Consider the following 13,262-nt stretch of genomic DNA (forward strand, 5'->3'; position numbering starts at 1 on the left):
TGTTAGAAATTAAAGAACATAGTGAAGAACAAGAGAGAGAGAAAGAGAGAGAGAGTAAAGAAGGATAATCTTATTCACTTGATTGATTTGCTTATGAGAACATCTCATATATATAGTGGTTACAAGTATGGTAAATGGTAGATGAGATATGATAAACTAATAATCCATTGTTTTGAGACCTTAACCCACCATGCATGCTTGTCCCTTGTAGTGGCATCTCCATTGTCTTGAGACCTTAACCAACCATGCATGTTTGTCCCTTGTAGTGGTATCTTCATTGTCTTGAGACCTTAACCCACCATCTTGTTTCTTATTGCTTCATTTTTACACTACATTTGTCTTTAAAAAAATATAACAGAATTTAAACAAAATTAATTAGCTTTGCCTAAAAAAGGGTGAAAGTAAAACGCACAAAACAAAGCCTTCATGTTCAGGCTACATTTGGTAACGTTGGAAGAACAAAGCCTGAACCTCTGAGAGTCTGTTCAAATATGTGACCAACTTTCAGAAACTTCTCCTAAAACCAATAACAAAACAAAACTCAATCAATCATCATTCTAAGCAAAATCTAAGTGAACCCAAGTACCAAAAAACTTGTTCTCAAGCTAATCTTGAGAGTAAGCAAAGAGTTTATGTAACAAACCTCATCGAAGGCTTCACCAATCATTTGAAGAACAACCAGTAGACCTGAGGAACCTCCTTCAACTAATCCACATGGTAGTACAATCGCAGGAAGCCCCACAAGAATCACATTAACCTGCAAAAGAGCTCATACGACACAACTTTATGTTCTGTGTAATCAAAACTGGTTAAAGAGAGTCAGAACAGAACATCTATTTGTTATAATTCCTATATTAACACCAAAGAGAACATGTAGTTGTTGAGCTCGCTTGTAGTATGCATCGTACGTAACCCGCATAATGTTGCCATTAAAATTCTCTTTTTCACCTTCATAACACAAAAATTGGATTTGATTATTGTGAAATGATGGAAGTAATGTAAAATCAATTTATGAAATCACACCTCTCCGCCATGAGAACATATTCATACAGCTTATTGAGCTCGTCAGTCATAAATTGTTTCCCATATCTTCATTTTCAATAGAAAAATCAATCTTATAATATATAGATCACATACATTGTGAATCAAGTCTATCACCGTGTTTACCTGACACCATCATTACGTGTTGCAAGATGATTCAGATGAGGCAATCACACGTAAGATGGTAATCCAAGAGAGAATGAAGGAAGAGAGACATGTGAATTTGGGAACATAAATATCTATGTATTTCTACACAAATAACACACAAAACAACATAATGTCAGAGAAACAAACCTCTGTTAACACTTAACAACCCAATGCTTCTAAATGAGAAGCAGTTCCTGAGATGAAGATCTCATTCCAGAATGAACACTTTCTTCAAGCGTCTCGCGAATGAAGCCAATTTTCCCTTTAATGGTTTAGATTCAAAAGAATCCATAGAAAGAAACTATGATTGGAACTCAGGCACATCCTAAACAAAGCAAAGATACTTTTAAGTCAAAAGCAAAGACGTTTCTACTCACTAAAACAATGTTAATCATCAATTTCGAATTTTAGATCGATGTGTACTCATCTCAACCAATACCCAGAATATCAACTGAACCACTCTGAAACACAATTCTTAAAATCACAAACACAAAAAAATCATGGTGCATACTCACGTCTAGTTCAATCGTTATCAATCTTTAAATCAATCCATACGAAAATCTCAATTTAGCAACAAATCATGGAAACAACGATGAAAATAAGAAAGAGAGGAAGAAGATGGAGAAGATGAGAACAATAGATGATATTATGATATATGATAATATAAGATAAGAGAGAAATATTTTTAAGCGTGTGTATATTTAGTCACAACTTTCGGAATATGTCCAAAATTAAAACATGCCACGGTAGATTAGATGGTCACTCTTTGTCCACAAACAATAAATGGATAAATAGATATGGGCTAATGGACGTGGGCTAGCCCAGTTTACAGCTCTAATCAAAGCCGTCTGGCGTTTGTTTCACCAACGCAAAAGCAGAGGAGCTGGAGCACTGTCCACGAAGACTCTCCAACCATCTCTTGTTGTATACACAAACTTCCAGTGTCGTCCTACAAGCCATGCCATTGCAGTTCCACCAAGCAAGCCACCAATCTGAAATTCACCAGAGATGTTATTCATCAGACCACTACTGCTCCAAGCAAAATAGAACTGGTTAATAGATTTTGAAGGCATGCTTTTGGTTACTTACATGTCCCCAGTTATCTATGCCTCTGGATACTAGACCCAATGTCTGCATTGTCAAAGCTTGTTAGAATTTAAGAGAGATTATATAGATTCTAAAAGTTTCTATCTGACCATGTTTAGGGCAATATAACTTGATCTATCTGCATCAGATTTTCATTGCCACCTCTGACCATTTGTTTGTGTCTCATGACAAATACAGCTACCGAGCCAACCTACAAAAAAAAAAAGAGGTATCATTAACAAACTTCATTTTGTATGAGTACAAATGCATATGGTTCCCCAAGGGACTTATCAATCCGAAAATTGCACCGGAAGCACCAACTGATGGCGCTTTGTTGAGCCAGGAACTCATTGCTGAACCTAGAACTCTTAAGATGGTTTTTGTTAGCTAACTATAATCACCCACAACAAAGAAAGTCTATGAAACATTAATTACTTGCGATTGCAGAAGTGAAGTAAACGGCAAGGAATCTCGTTGGGCCACCTAAACTCTCAGCAGTTGGTCCAATGGAATTCAAAGAATAGCAATTTATCTAAACACAAAGGGGGAAACAGTTTAGCCATACAGAAAGAAGTAAGCAGCATTGACTAGGGTCATTACAAGGATGAATGGTGGATGAGAAACTGACCATGAGATGCATAGGATTTGCATGATAAACAGAAGATGTATCCAGTCTCCATAATTGACCTCTATCGATTAAGCTGTTAACCTGCATTCAGCTACAATTGTCCAAGGTACTTAACCTTGTTATACTTCTCTACAATGTCTATTTCGTAATATTAAAGCAATAATCTTAGGATAAACATTTTTCATTTAACAAACTTCAATTTTAACATATGTACTAGATTTTGATCCGTACTTTGAAAGCGCGGGATAACTATTTGGTTAAATTTTAAATTTATTAAGTTTTTGGTTTGAATTTTACTATTTGAGTTTTGACATCTATAACTGAGATCAAATTAATTTTGACATCTTATAATGATGGTCATTCGAGTTTTAGATTTGTGTTGGTTCGGGTTATTCGGTTTTCATGTTATAGGTATGTGTTTCATACCCGTTTATGAACCACTTTTTCGAATTAGATCGGTTCAGGTAATGTTGGGTTGGAGTCGGGTTTTTACTATCCATAAAACCCGAAGTGAACCAAATTAAAAAAAGTTTGGGGTTAATTTAGGTTTAAACCCAAAAATCTAACAAAAATCTAAAAACCACAAGTTAAACCTAAAACCCTGAAAAAATCAGGTGATTCATGTAATTCAGGGTTTTGGATATTTTATTTATAAATTAAATTATATATATATTAATATTTTATTATATTTTAGATATTCGGATACATATTTAGTATTCGGTGTGATTTTAGTTTTTCTGATTTAGAAAAATAGGACCCGTCCGGGTTTTTGTAAACAGGCATGCAGAGGTTGTATATCGTAATTGATTTCGTTAAGTAGTTTTAAAAAAATTTATTAACAAATTTGTTTTCCTGTGAGGGGTTCTTGCTCGAATGGCCTTGCAAGCCATGGACAAATGTCACCGAATTGGTCAAACCAAACATGTCAATGTTTACAGACTTTCCACGGCTCAGTCAATAGAGGTAAAACTATATTATGTTTTATAATTTAGTTATACCCCAGGTTAGTGAAAATGTTCTTCATCATGCTCATCTTCTTCGTCATCCTCTTTTCATAGCATTTCCTGTCCTATCACTCTCTTCTACTGCAGATACCAGATAGAGCCTTGAAGGTATGAATCACAGTAGAAAAAGATCATGTCCCCTGTTGTGTAATCAACTGCTGAAGTTTCCTGCTCTTTAACATCAGAGGAAAGCTGAGAGGTACACAAATATATGAGTGAAACAAAAAAAATCTTATGAAAATGATAGACAAAAGCTGAGGTGTTTATTGATTGTTATCCTCCAATTAAAGCATAGGATCGACATCCACTGGAACGTTCGTGAAAATCCTGCAACCATTAGACCAAGGATTTTGGTCAAAAGCCACTACTTTTTTTTTGTGCACAAGGTCAAAAGCCACTACTTCTCCATCTAAACTTATAAGCGCATCTCGGAATTCAAAAACTTTAAGAGTCTCAAGCAAAGATTCGTTGGAAATACTTGTAACATCTGTAGCTCTGTTATCTATCAGAGTAGTAATTAATCAAGAAAAAATCAATGACAGTGAATCAGTCCCCTATTTATGAAATTATATAATTCCTTTACAACATTTTTAAAAAAAGATAACTTACATCGCTTTCATCATTTTGGCTTTTTTTGGCAATGACATGAGATGTGGCTCCTCTCATTCCTCAAAGAAGACACTGCAAGGGCAGAGATCTCTTGCCGAAGGGGAAATCTATGAGCTCTGGATGAGAACCGTACTGACGTACATGACACATAGAGGTACAATTGATAGTATCGTCGTGAAGAGCATCTCTTTCCAGAAAGATATGATTAGATTCTTACGTATATATTTTACAAAATATTGCAAAAGTGTGTACCTCCTAAGTTTGAGACTTGGTGCTGCTATTCCGCCAGAAGCTTGAAGGGTTGTCCTAACATGCCTCTGGATTGCACATAAAGCACAAAACCCAGTCACATGGACTACACAAACGTTTTCATGAGAGCATCCAATTAGACACTGAATAAAAGACCCACCAAGCCAAGCAATTAATCAAACCAGCTTCTAAATGCATACAGCGTTTCACATTGCTAACATCTAGAAAGTAAGCATCTAAGCACTCATGTGTATGTCAAAAATTGCAATACAGAATTCAGAAAATATGTATTCCCAAGATTCTTCAAACCCAAACTCTACAAATCACCGACACCGACCAAATGTCAACAGAACCACAAAGGAGTTCTCGGATAAATAAAAAAGACAGATATATTTATGTTAATCAGTGAGTGCTCAATCTTCCCTCTCTTTTGATTTTTTTTCTTGCGAACTTGGAACTTGTTAGTGCAGCAGGGGTTCAACGTCTCCATCTTGAATTCAGAACCACCATTAGAGAAGCCACTAAAGGGTTTCCTAGCAAGATGAAAACCAAGTCGCAAAACCTTCGTGCACTTCTCCGAACCCTAAGACAAATCGCCTTCGTAATCACTTGGTACAAAACGCTTAACTTGAAATCCCCAATTTGCGATGATCTCTTGTTCCAGATCACAAAATCTTTTAATTATGCTAAAAATTATTTAGTTGAAAGGGATAGAGAAAAACGGAAATATATTGTTTGTTGGAATAAAAGGATTTCCTGAACAATAAAGATAATTAAAAAGCATACTTTAAAATAAAGCAGTTGCAGAGATCTATAAATATTGTTGAAACAGAAGGACACCTTAAAAAAAGAAGCCTTATGTTTTAATAGTATAGATTAAAACTGAGTTCCAATAATGTATTGGGTAGAATCACGTTTTCAAAACATTAAAATTACTGTCGGTGAAAACATAGAACATAAAGATTTTATAGTGCACAAGACATTGAACATTCTGTAATGAATTAATCACATACATGAAACAATAAGAAGGATAAATACAATGAAACGCAAGGATGTAAGTAATGTTTAACATCAAAAGACTTTGCTAAAGTATTTGTCGAATAACTTATCAACCATAACTTTATAAGCTCTTTCAGTTGGATGGTAGCTATCCCAAAATATATAGGCCGACGAATTAGAACATGTGAATGGATTATATGAGTTGCACATATAAGAAATTTCGAGAAACCCAGTACCGCAACAAGCTCTATCAGCTACCTCGAAACCTGAAACATAATAGGATGTTTTTACTTAAAACTTAGTCCACGTTTTTAATACAAAGGAATAAAAATATATATATATATTATGTTTGTGAGATGAATTAACCGTATTTTTTAGGATTTTGGATCATGTCCAAAAAGGTCTCATAAACATCAACGTAGAAGATAATACCATCCAACTCTCTATCTAAAGATTTCAGTGCTGGAGAAAGTCTAGCGTTGAATTTTTTTGCCATATTGTTTAAGGGTTTAACACATTCTCTTGTTAATACACTTCCACGCACTGATCTTTGAAGTGGTACACATCCAACAGGAAGTGCACTAAACACCCCAATTTTTCGAGCTCCAAGCTTGTGTAATTTCTAAATATTATTAAATAAATAATATTATTAGTTGTTATTTTATTGTTGTTTGATTTAATATTTGAATAAATCTAACACACTTACTCTTACGAATTTAACTGCTGATTTAGCCAAGAAAGAAGCATACGATGCAGGGTTATATTTATGAGATTGGGCTATATAAGTGTGAGCAAGGTCATTGCTACTAGAAACCACGAGAAAAATGCCGCTGTTCAAGATATGTCGAGCTTTTCTTTTTCCATAACGTCGTTTGATCGTTGATATATACTCTTTGAAATATATTAGTTGATCCCCCACTGATATCACTGACTACAAAAGATCAACAAATAAAAATTCTCTATTATTTACTAAATTTTTTTTTTTGAATATTTAGAGGTTCAATCCCGAAAGCCCTTAATTACATCCCCTTGGACGAGATCCACCCCATTTTAAATAGCATCCTTTAGGAGAGCAAGCCACTCTCAACCGGAACTGGATCCATACCTTTTCAAAATTCTTACTAGGTAATTTAAGAGTTTTAGCCTCCAATCCAACTCCCTATTCCTAAATAAATAAAACTAATTAACATTTCATAGCGTTCCTAAAAAATATCACCATTCACGAGGAATACATTTTTCTTCTGATTCTCTACCATTCTTTTTTTTTGTAGAGAAATAAAGAACAAAAGTATTCCTTGTTAAATTTGAGAAGGAACAACCATTTTTTTTCATTTCTGCAATTTTATTCGTTTACTTTTTTTTTTATATTCGTTCCTCTTGTTTCCAGAATGGTCACCAGTCGAAGTATATGATAACATACCATAGTTTCGGCTGTCAATGGATCATAACCGGTTCCTCCAGACGCAAATGTTATACCTTTCAAAAGATTTCTAGGCTTCAAATTTGGACTTAGGTATGCTGGTAATGTCTTAGCCAACCCCAATTTTTCCGCTGAAATAAAACTGGTTAAAACAAGTATAGAACGATGTAAAAATAGTTATAACTCTTTATATAATCAAATATAAAAAATAGTTCAAACAATTACCAATAAGATCAGAAGGAACTTTTCCATCCGAAAATCTTCCAGTAGCCAATCCGCCGGGAAAGTCTTTGCCATAAGGAGGGAAGTTGGACTTAAGAAAAGTTGAGAGATTGTTGTTGTTACCAGTATCCATTATTGAATCTCCGAAAACTATTAATGCAGGGATTTTAGCCTTCTTTCTTTGCTTTGCTGCATCCGCTTGGACGGCTAATACCAACACGAGCCATAACATGTAAAGCTTCATTGTTTGATTTGTTTAGTTTTCTGTCGAGATTTGGTTTGTCTTTTTTAGTTTGTAGACATGCATATATATATATATATATATATATATATATATATATATATATGGGTCCCTTCATATCATGGATATCGCTTAATATTTATTATCAAAAAAACAATATTTATCATCAATAAAAATGTAACTAATTTGTTTTCAAATTGAATATACAACTTTTGCAATACCGTAAACGTAACCGCAATTTGGTATAATCACAGTAATATGTCATATTTTCGATATAGAACAGTATGTTTATATTAGCTACTACTATATAACTGCTGTTAGTAAAAAATGCTACCAAATATAAAAGAAAAATTCATGGCTTTTTTTTTCTCTGGCTGCTTCGATCATTAAATGCTACCAAAAGTTTGATTGTTGCACCTTTCATTATGGGTGACAAATTTGGTTAACCTAATCAATGATCTAACTTAAACTAACCTTAAAATTCCAAATTTATTTAGGTTTTAAGTATATTCAAAAGTCCATTTAGATTAAATTAATCATTAAAACTCATGACTTATTTTACTTGTATTTATATGTATAAGTTAATTAGCTACTTGATAACTTATTCATTTATTAAAGTTGATTAAAAAATAACTTGAGATATCATTTTTATTGTATGGAAAATCTATCCAGTTTTAAACCAAGACAACACAAATACAATTAAATCTATCATTAACATTTATTTAAATTAATAAACAAACATTAATCCAAACTTGGCTCTTATAAAAACATTTAAGACATCAAACATTAACATTTTAGTAATGAGCTGCTACTTTGACCCAAGAATCAAATCCTCCCAAATATACATCCAATCTCTCTATATTCATTCACATGGCATTAAAAGAGAAAACTGTTCAGCTTCGTCCCCGTTCATTTCTCCACCGCAAAAAGAGCGGCATTGGAGCCCTGTCCACGAAGACTCTCCGACCGTCTCTTGTTGTGTACTCATACTTCCACTGTGGTCCTACAAGCCATGCCATTGCGGTTCCACCAAGTAAGCCACCAATCTGAAATTCACCAGAGATTTTATTTTTCAGACATCTACTGTTTAATACATTTTTCATGATTTGGTTACTTACATGTCCCCAGTTATCTATGCCTCTGGATACTAGACCCAATGTCTGCATATAGTCAAAAGCTTGTTAGAACCTGAGAAAGGTTATACAAATTTAAATGTTTTGTATTACTTACCATGTTTAAGGCAATAACTTGAGCTATCTGCATCAGATTTTCATTCCCACCTCTGACCATTTGTTTGTGTCTCATGACAAATACAGCTACCGAGCCAACCTACCAAAAGGAAAAGATTTTTAAAAAAAAACTTCATTTTGTATGAGAACAAAGGCTTATGGGTTCCAAGAGACTTACCAATCCGAAAATTGCACCTGACGCACCAACTGATGGCGATTTGTTGAGCCAGTAACTCATTGCTGAACCTAGAACTCTTAAGATGGTTTCTGTTAGTCAACTATAACCACCCAACGTCAAAGAAAGTCTATGAGATGTTAGTTACTTGCAACTGCAGATGTCAAGTAAACGGCGAGGAATCTCTTTGGGCCACCTAAACTCTCAGCAGTTGGTCCAATGGAGTTCAAAGAATAGCAATTAATCTAAAACACAAAGGAGGAAACAGCATTGACTAGGGTCATTACAAGGCTGAAATGGTTGATGAGAAACTGACCATGAGATGCATAGGATTGGCATGAAGTAGAGAAGATGTAGCCAGTCTCCATAGCTGACCTCTATCGATTAAGCTGTTAACCTTGGCTCCCCATGTCAGCACTCTGCCATTGGATGCAACTTGTGCAATATACATTCTGTCATGACACAAGAATGAAACCCATAAGCCTAAAGCATTCCTCTAATGCAACATATCAAAACCACAAGACATGATCTTTTTGTTATATGTAACAGAGACAAACACATACATAACGTTAACGGCAAGGAGGACATTGGTCCACCTCCGTCCACTGCTTGTGTTTCTCTTGGATGTCTCCTGGTTTGATGATGATGATGATCCTTCATCACCTCTAGGATCTATCCTACTCTCTCCTCCTCCATTAAAGAAACACACGGATAGCAACGAAGATCTGATATCATCTCTGGAGTGGAGGAAGTTAGCACTGTTGAATAGAACGACTCTTCTTGATAACTCCGTTCGTGCAGCATCGGAAACTTGCTGCAGTTTCTGTAAGTCCCAAGACAAATGAGATGAGCCTGCTATGATCGTGATTGAAAGTTGAAACCTTTTTTACACTATAATTGCATAAGAGCAATTCACAAAGTACCAAGATGATCAAAGTTTAAGCCTTTTTTTTTTGTTCTAGAGATCTAAACAAAGTACCCAACTTTCCGAGAAAAGAGAGTAGCTTGAACCTGAAGGGAAGAGCGGAGGTGACGGCGAAGATGATCGCACGCGTGTATGGATGCGGCGGTTGCGAAACCTCGAAACGCCGTGGATCCAGTTTCCGGCGGCCAGAGATTATGTTGAGATAATGACAAAGGTACCAATACCATCATCTCCTTTCACGTTTCTCAGTTTCGAACTTGGGACCTTTCGGCTTTTTTTACCTCTTAGGATCAGTTTTTTGGGTAACATCGGGCAGGCCTTTTTCCGATTGGATCCATTTTGGGCCCATCTAACTCAAAACTAACGAGTGAATTGTTCAATATCTTCTATTTTTATTTCATTTTTTTTTGTGTAATATCATTTCAGAAATAAGACTTTTTTTTTTCATTAATTCTTTATTTATTTTCAAAAAACGAGTTACAAAGATTTAGACAACCTACCTTTCTCAAAAAAGTCTAAGGAATTTAACAAATCCTTAGAACAAACTTAACCAAGAACCTAAATAAGTAAGAGAAGAGCTGCTAGTGATCCTCATGTTGCGAGATAAAAGATCAAGTCGCAACCGAACAGTCTGTTTTACTTCCTGAATGATGGCGTGCGTAGGTCTACTCACGTTTGAATGTAGTCGAGCATTTCTTTCATTCCAAACCATATAAACAACAGCTTGAAAGATGAGCTTTACTACGAGGAGGATGTTTGGATCAGTGGAAGAGTTCCTAAGCCACCTAAGACAGTCTTCAAACACGATAGGGGGTGTGACACGGGTACGAGAGCAGAAGTAAGCCCAGATTTCAGAGCTGTAGACGCAGTCAAAAAACAAATGTTGCCTAGACTCATCACACCCTGAGCAGAGGAGACAGTTCGGAGATACCTCGATACCCCAAGCTCTCATTCTGTCTCGAGTAGCTAATCTGTTCCAAGCTACCAACCAAGCAATGAACGCATGTTTGGGAATTCTACCTTTGAATCAGACTTGAGAATGCCAATTAACCGGAGGAGATGGAGGGTGACAAGAGGACCACGTCTTGGCGGTAGAGAAGATAGTTGAAGGGGAATCATTTCCTGTTCTCCATAGGTACTTATCATCCGACGATGACAGCACAGTCGGAACTGGCGATGGCAGACATTGCTTCAGCAAAGTGGTTATAGCATTCCTACTACGAGAAGCACTCAACCACCACTCTCCATTCACTAAAACCTCTGCCACTGTCGCTTCCTTGTGCAGACCTGAGACTGCTGGCCCTCTTTCCTCCGTCAAGTGAAACAAAGGGCATAGATCCGTCCAATCATCAAACCAGAAGCTAGCAAAATTACCAAACCCCACTTCACATGAAGCAGAGGGTCTAGCAATCACTCTCAACGTACATAGCTGCTTCATATCCAATTGTCTCCTCGATGAGGCTCCAGCTCCCAGAAATTGTCGGGTTTACAAGATGTGATTTAAATAAAATACAAGGCCCTTAAACTTGTTTTTACGGCAATAAAAAGATACGAAAATGAACCTAATCCCTTCTTTTCTTTTGTAATATAAAATTTCCAAATATGTACAGGAGAAGATGTTCACTAGTGAGACAGTTAATTAGAGGATATAAAACTACAGCTAAATGCGACAGTAACGGTTACATTAGATAATCAAAAGTAGATGAACATAAAATAAAATATATAGCCGTTATGATATATATACCATGTCAAATATGATTAGCAACATGCTAACACATATTATATATACGTATGTATGTACGATTACATATTTGGTGAACACATGCGAAGTAAGGAAAAGAGAGAGAGCTACTTAATTATAAGCTTTGTGGAACATTGATCACTTTATTTCTGGTTGCAAACACCTCAATGTAAAACATAATGTCATTATTATATAGTTTGCATGAAAGGCCCCTTGCACTGTTGCATCAGAGACTAATAGTGTTAGATGATGGACCAAAATATGCGGTATTTATGGTATTGTTCTGAACGACCTTGAGCAGTAGTAACGGGACATAGAGAATGTTTTCCGGTGCGACAAGACCACAACTTCCCGGCGGAATATTAATTCCGAGACCGCAGTAACTAGGGTTAAACAAAAGTGTTTGCAAGAAGTTGAGCACTATTCTAAATGCACCTTTTGTATCGGTAAATGTTTGAGAAAGGGTTGTGGTTGAGCCGCCACATGTTAAGTAAACAGTGGCATTCGAGATAGTGCTACGCTCTCCGGTAACATTACAATACAGGACATCGTCAATTATGACTCGGTTAATGGTGTAGCCAGCGATTGTAAGGCCCTGGGAAGGGGAAGAGAGTGAAACTACGATGAGAAATATGGCGATGAGAAAAACATAAGATTTGGCCATTTCGTTTTTTTTGTTCACTCTCTATTTTGATTTGTTTTGAAGAACAGTTTTGGCTGTGTGTGTGGCAAAGAAGCATATATGGAGGGTATTTATACGGGGGTAAAATGAACCATTTATGCGACATTGTTACGGAAAGTGTTTTTCTACTTTTAAATTTTTGACTTTGCGTCTCAACTTGATCCAGTTTTTAAATCCGTGGAATTAATTTTGTTGTGTAGATGTTAGATAGTTCTTTTAAGGTTAAATATGACTAGAAATGCTAAAATTGATGTGTTTGTGTTTTATGTGCACGATATGATTTGAGTTACTAAAAAGTATTTTGATTGCATAATAAAATATTCAAGAAAAAAGAACTGGAAAATGTGTTATTTTTAGAAGAGTTTCTACCGTATTAACAAAACTGTGGTTAATGCATACAAGAAAAAGATGTGTTTGGTATGTGAAATAAAACCTGCAATCAAAACTTTTTCTTGAACAAGGTGTTAGGTTTAGGGAAACTATTGAAAATAATTTGAGTAGATTTCTAAAATATTTTATTCGAATGAAGTAGATTTAATATTGACAATAAATATTAAAATATAAAAACAAATCCATAGATTGTACAATTCGAACTGAATATTCTAATTGTCAGGAAACAAACAAAATTCACGTGTGAAATAATGGTATTGGCTTGTCTTTTATATTGTTCACCTTACTCCTACTATTTTGCATATCTAATACGTAGGTACGAGGTTATTTGGTCTTGTTATCCACTTGATCTGGAGTTCACTAACTTTAACTGCGAATTACTGATTTGAATGGAATAGTTGTAACTTCTATCAGAATTTGAAATTGGCATAACACTACAAGAAAACAGCGGTATTCTGACGGACATTCCGACGG

At 35.5% G+C, this 13,262-nt stretch overlaps 3 protein-coding genes, 1 long non-coding RNA gene and 1 pseudogene across 7 annotated transcripts; all 5 read right to left on the reverse strand.

Moving 5' to 3' along the window:
- Nucleotides 1-338: 338 nt before the first annotated feature.
- On the reverse strand, nt 339-1,810 carry LOC106333839. Of its 3 annotated transcripts, XR_001268481.1 has the most exons (5): nt 1,704-1,810; nt 1,168-1,513; nt 1,024-1,089; nt 644-948; nt 339-517 (listed from the first exon to the last, which is right to left on the reverse strand). It is a non-coding gene; the product is annotated as an uncharacterized LOC106333839 (long non-coding RNA). The 3 variants fall into 3 exon arrangements; XR_001268482.1 differs by having other exon boundaries at nt 1,336-1,810; XR_001268480.1 differs by having other exon boundaries at nt 1,168-1,810.
- A 109-nt stretch (nt 1,811-1,919) lies between these two features.
- Nucleotides 1,920-5,527, reverse strand: LOC106330836 (annotated as a pseudogene).
- Nucleotides 5,528-5,712: 185 nt separating this feature from the next.
- On the reverse strand, nt 5,713-7,676 carry LOC106332999 (GDSL esterase/lipase At1g58725-like). 2 transcript variants are annotated; one of them, XM_013771479.1, is made up of 5 exons: nt 7,409-7,676; nt 7,184-7,314; nt 6,470-6,694; nt 6,211-6,385; nt 5,713-6,029 (listed from the first exon to the last, which is right to left on the reverse strand). In XM_013771479.1, exons 1-5 carry the CDS (start codon nt 7,647-7,649, stop codon nt 5,836-5,838), a joined length of 966 nt encoding a protein of 321 aa, XP_013626933.1. In that variant the 5' UTR covers nt 7,650-7,676; the 3' UTR covers nt 5,713-5,835. The 2 variants fall into 2 exon arrangements, with proteins under 2 accessions (XP_013626933.1, XP_013626932.1); XM_013771478.1 differs by having other exon boundaries at nt 6,130-6,385.
- A 592-nt stretch (nt 7,677-8,268) lies between these two features.
- LOC106331852 (RHOMBOID-like protein 10, chloroplastic) lies at nt 8,269-10,242 on the reverse strand. Its single transcript, XM_013770271.1, has 8 exons — nt 10,062-10,242; nt 9,614-9,873; nt 9,367-9,502; nt 9,199-9,295; nt 9,054-9,121; nt 8,877-8,975; nt 8,765-8,806; nt 8,269-8,692 (listed from the first exon to the last, which is right to left on the reverse strand). Exons 1-8 carry the CDS (start codon nt 10,203-10,205, stop codon nt 8,540-8,542), a joined length of 999 nt encoding a protein of 332 aa, XP_013625725.1. The 5' UTR covers nt 10,206-10,242; the 3' UTR covers nt 8,269-8,539.
- Nucleotides 10,243-11,002: 760 nt separating this feature from the next.
- Nucleotides 11,003-11,413, reverse strand: LOC106330837. The gene has a single exon (XM_013769243.1). The coding sequence runs from the start codon at nt 11,411-11,413 to the stop codon at nt 11,003-11,005; it is 411 nt and encodes a 136-aa protein (XP_013624697.1).
- Between the last annotated feature and the right edge of the window lie 1,849 nt (nt 11,414-13,262).

Source organism: Brassica oleracea, chromosome C3, assembly GCF_000695525.1.
Source record: "Brassica oleracea var. oleracea cultivar TO1000 chromosome C3, BOL, whole genome shotgun sequence".
Classification (NCBI taxonomy): Eukaryota; Viridiplantae; Streptophyta; class Magnoliopsida; order Brassicales; family Brassicaceae; genus Brassica; species Brassica oleracea.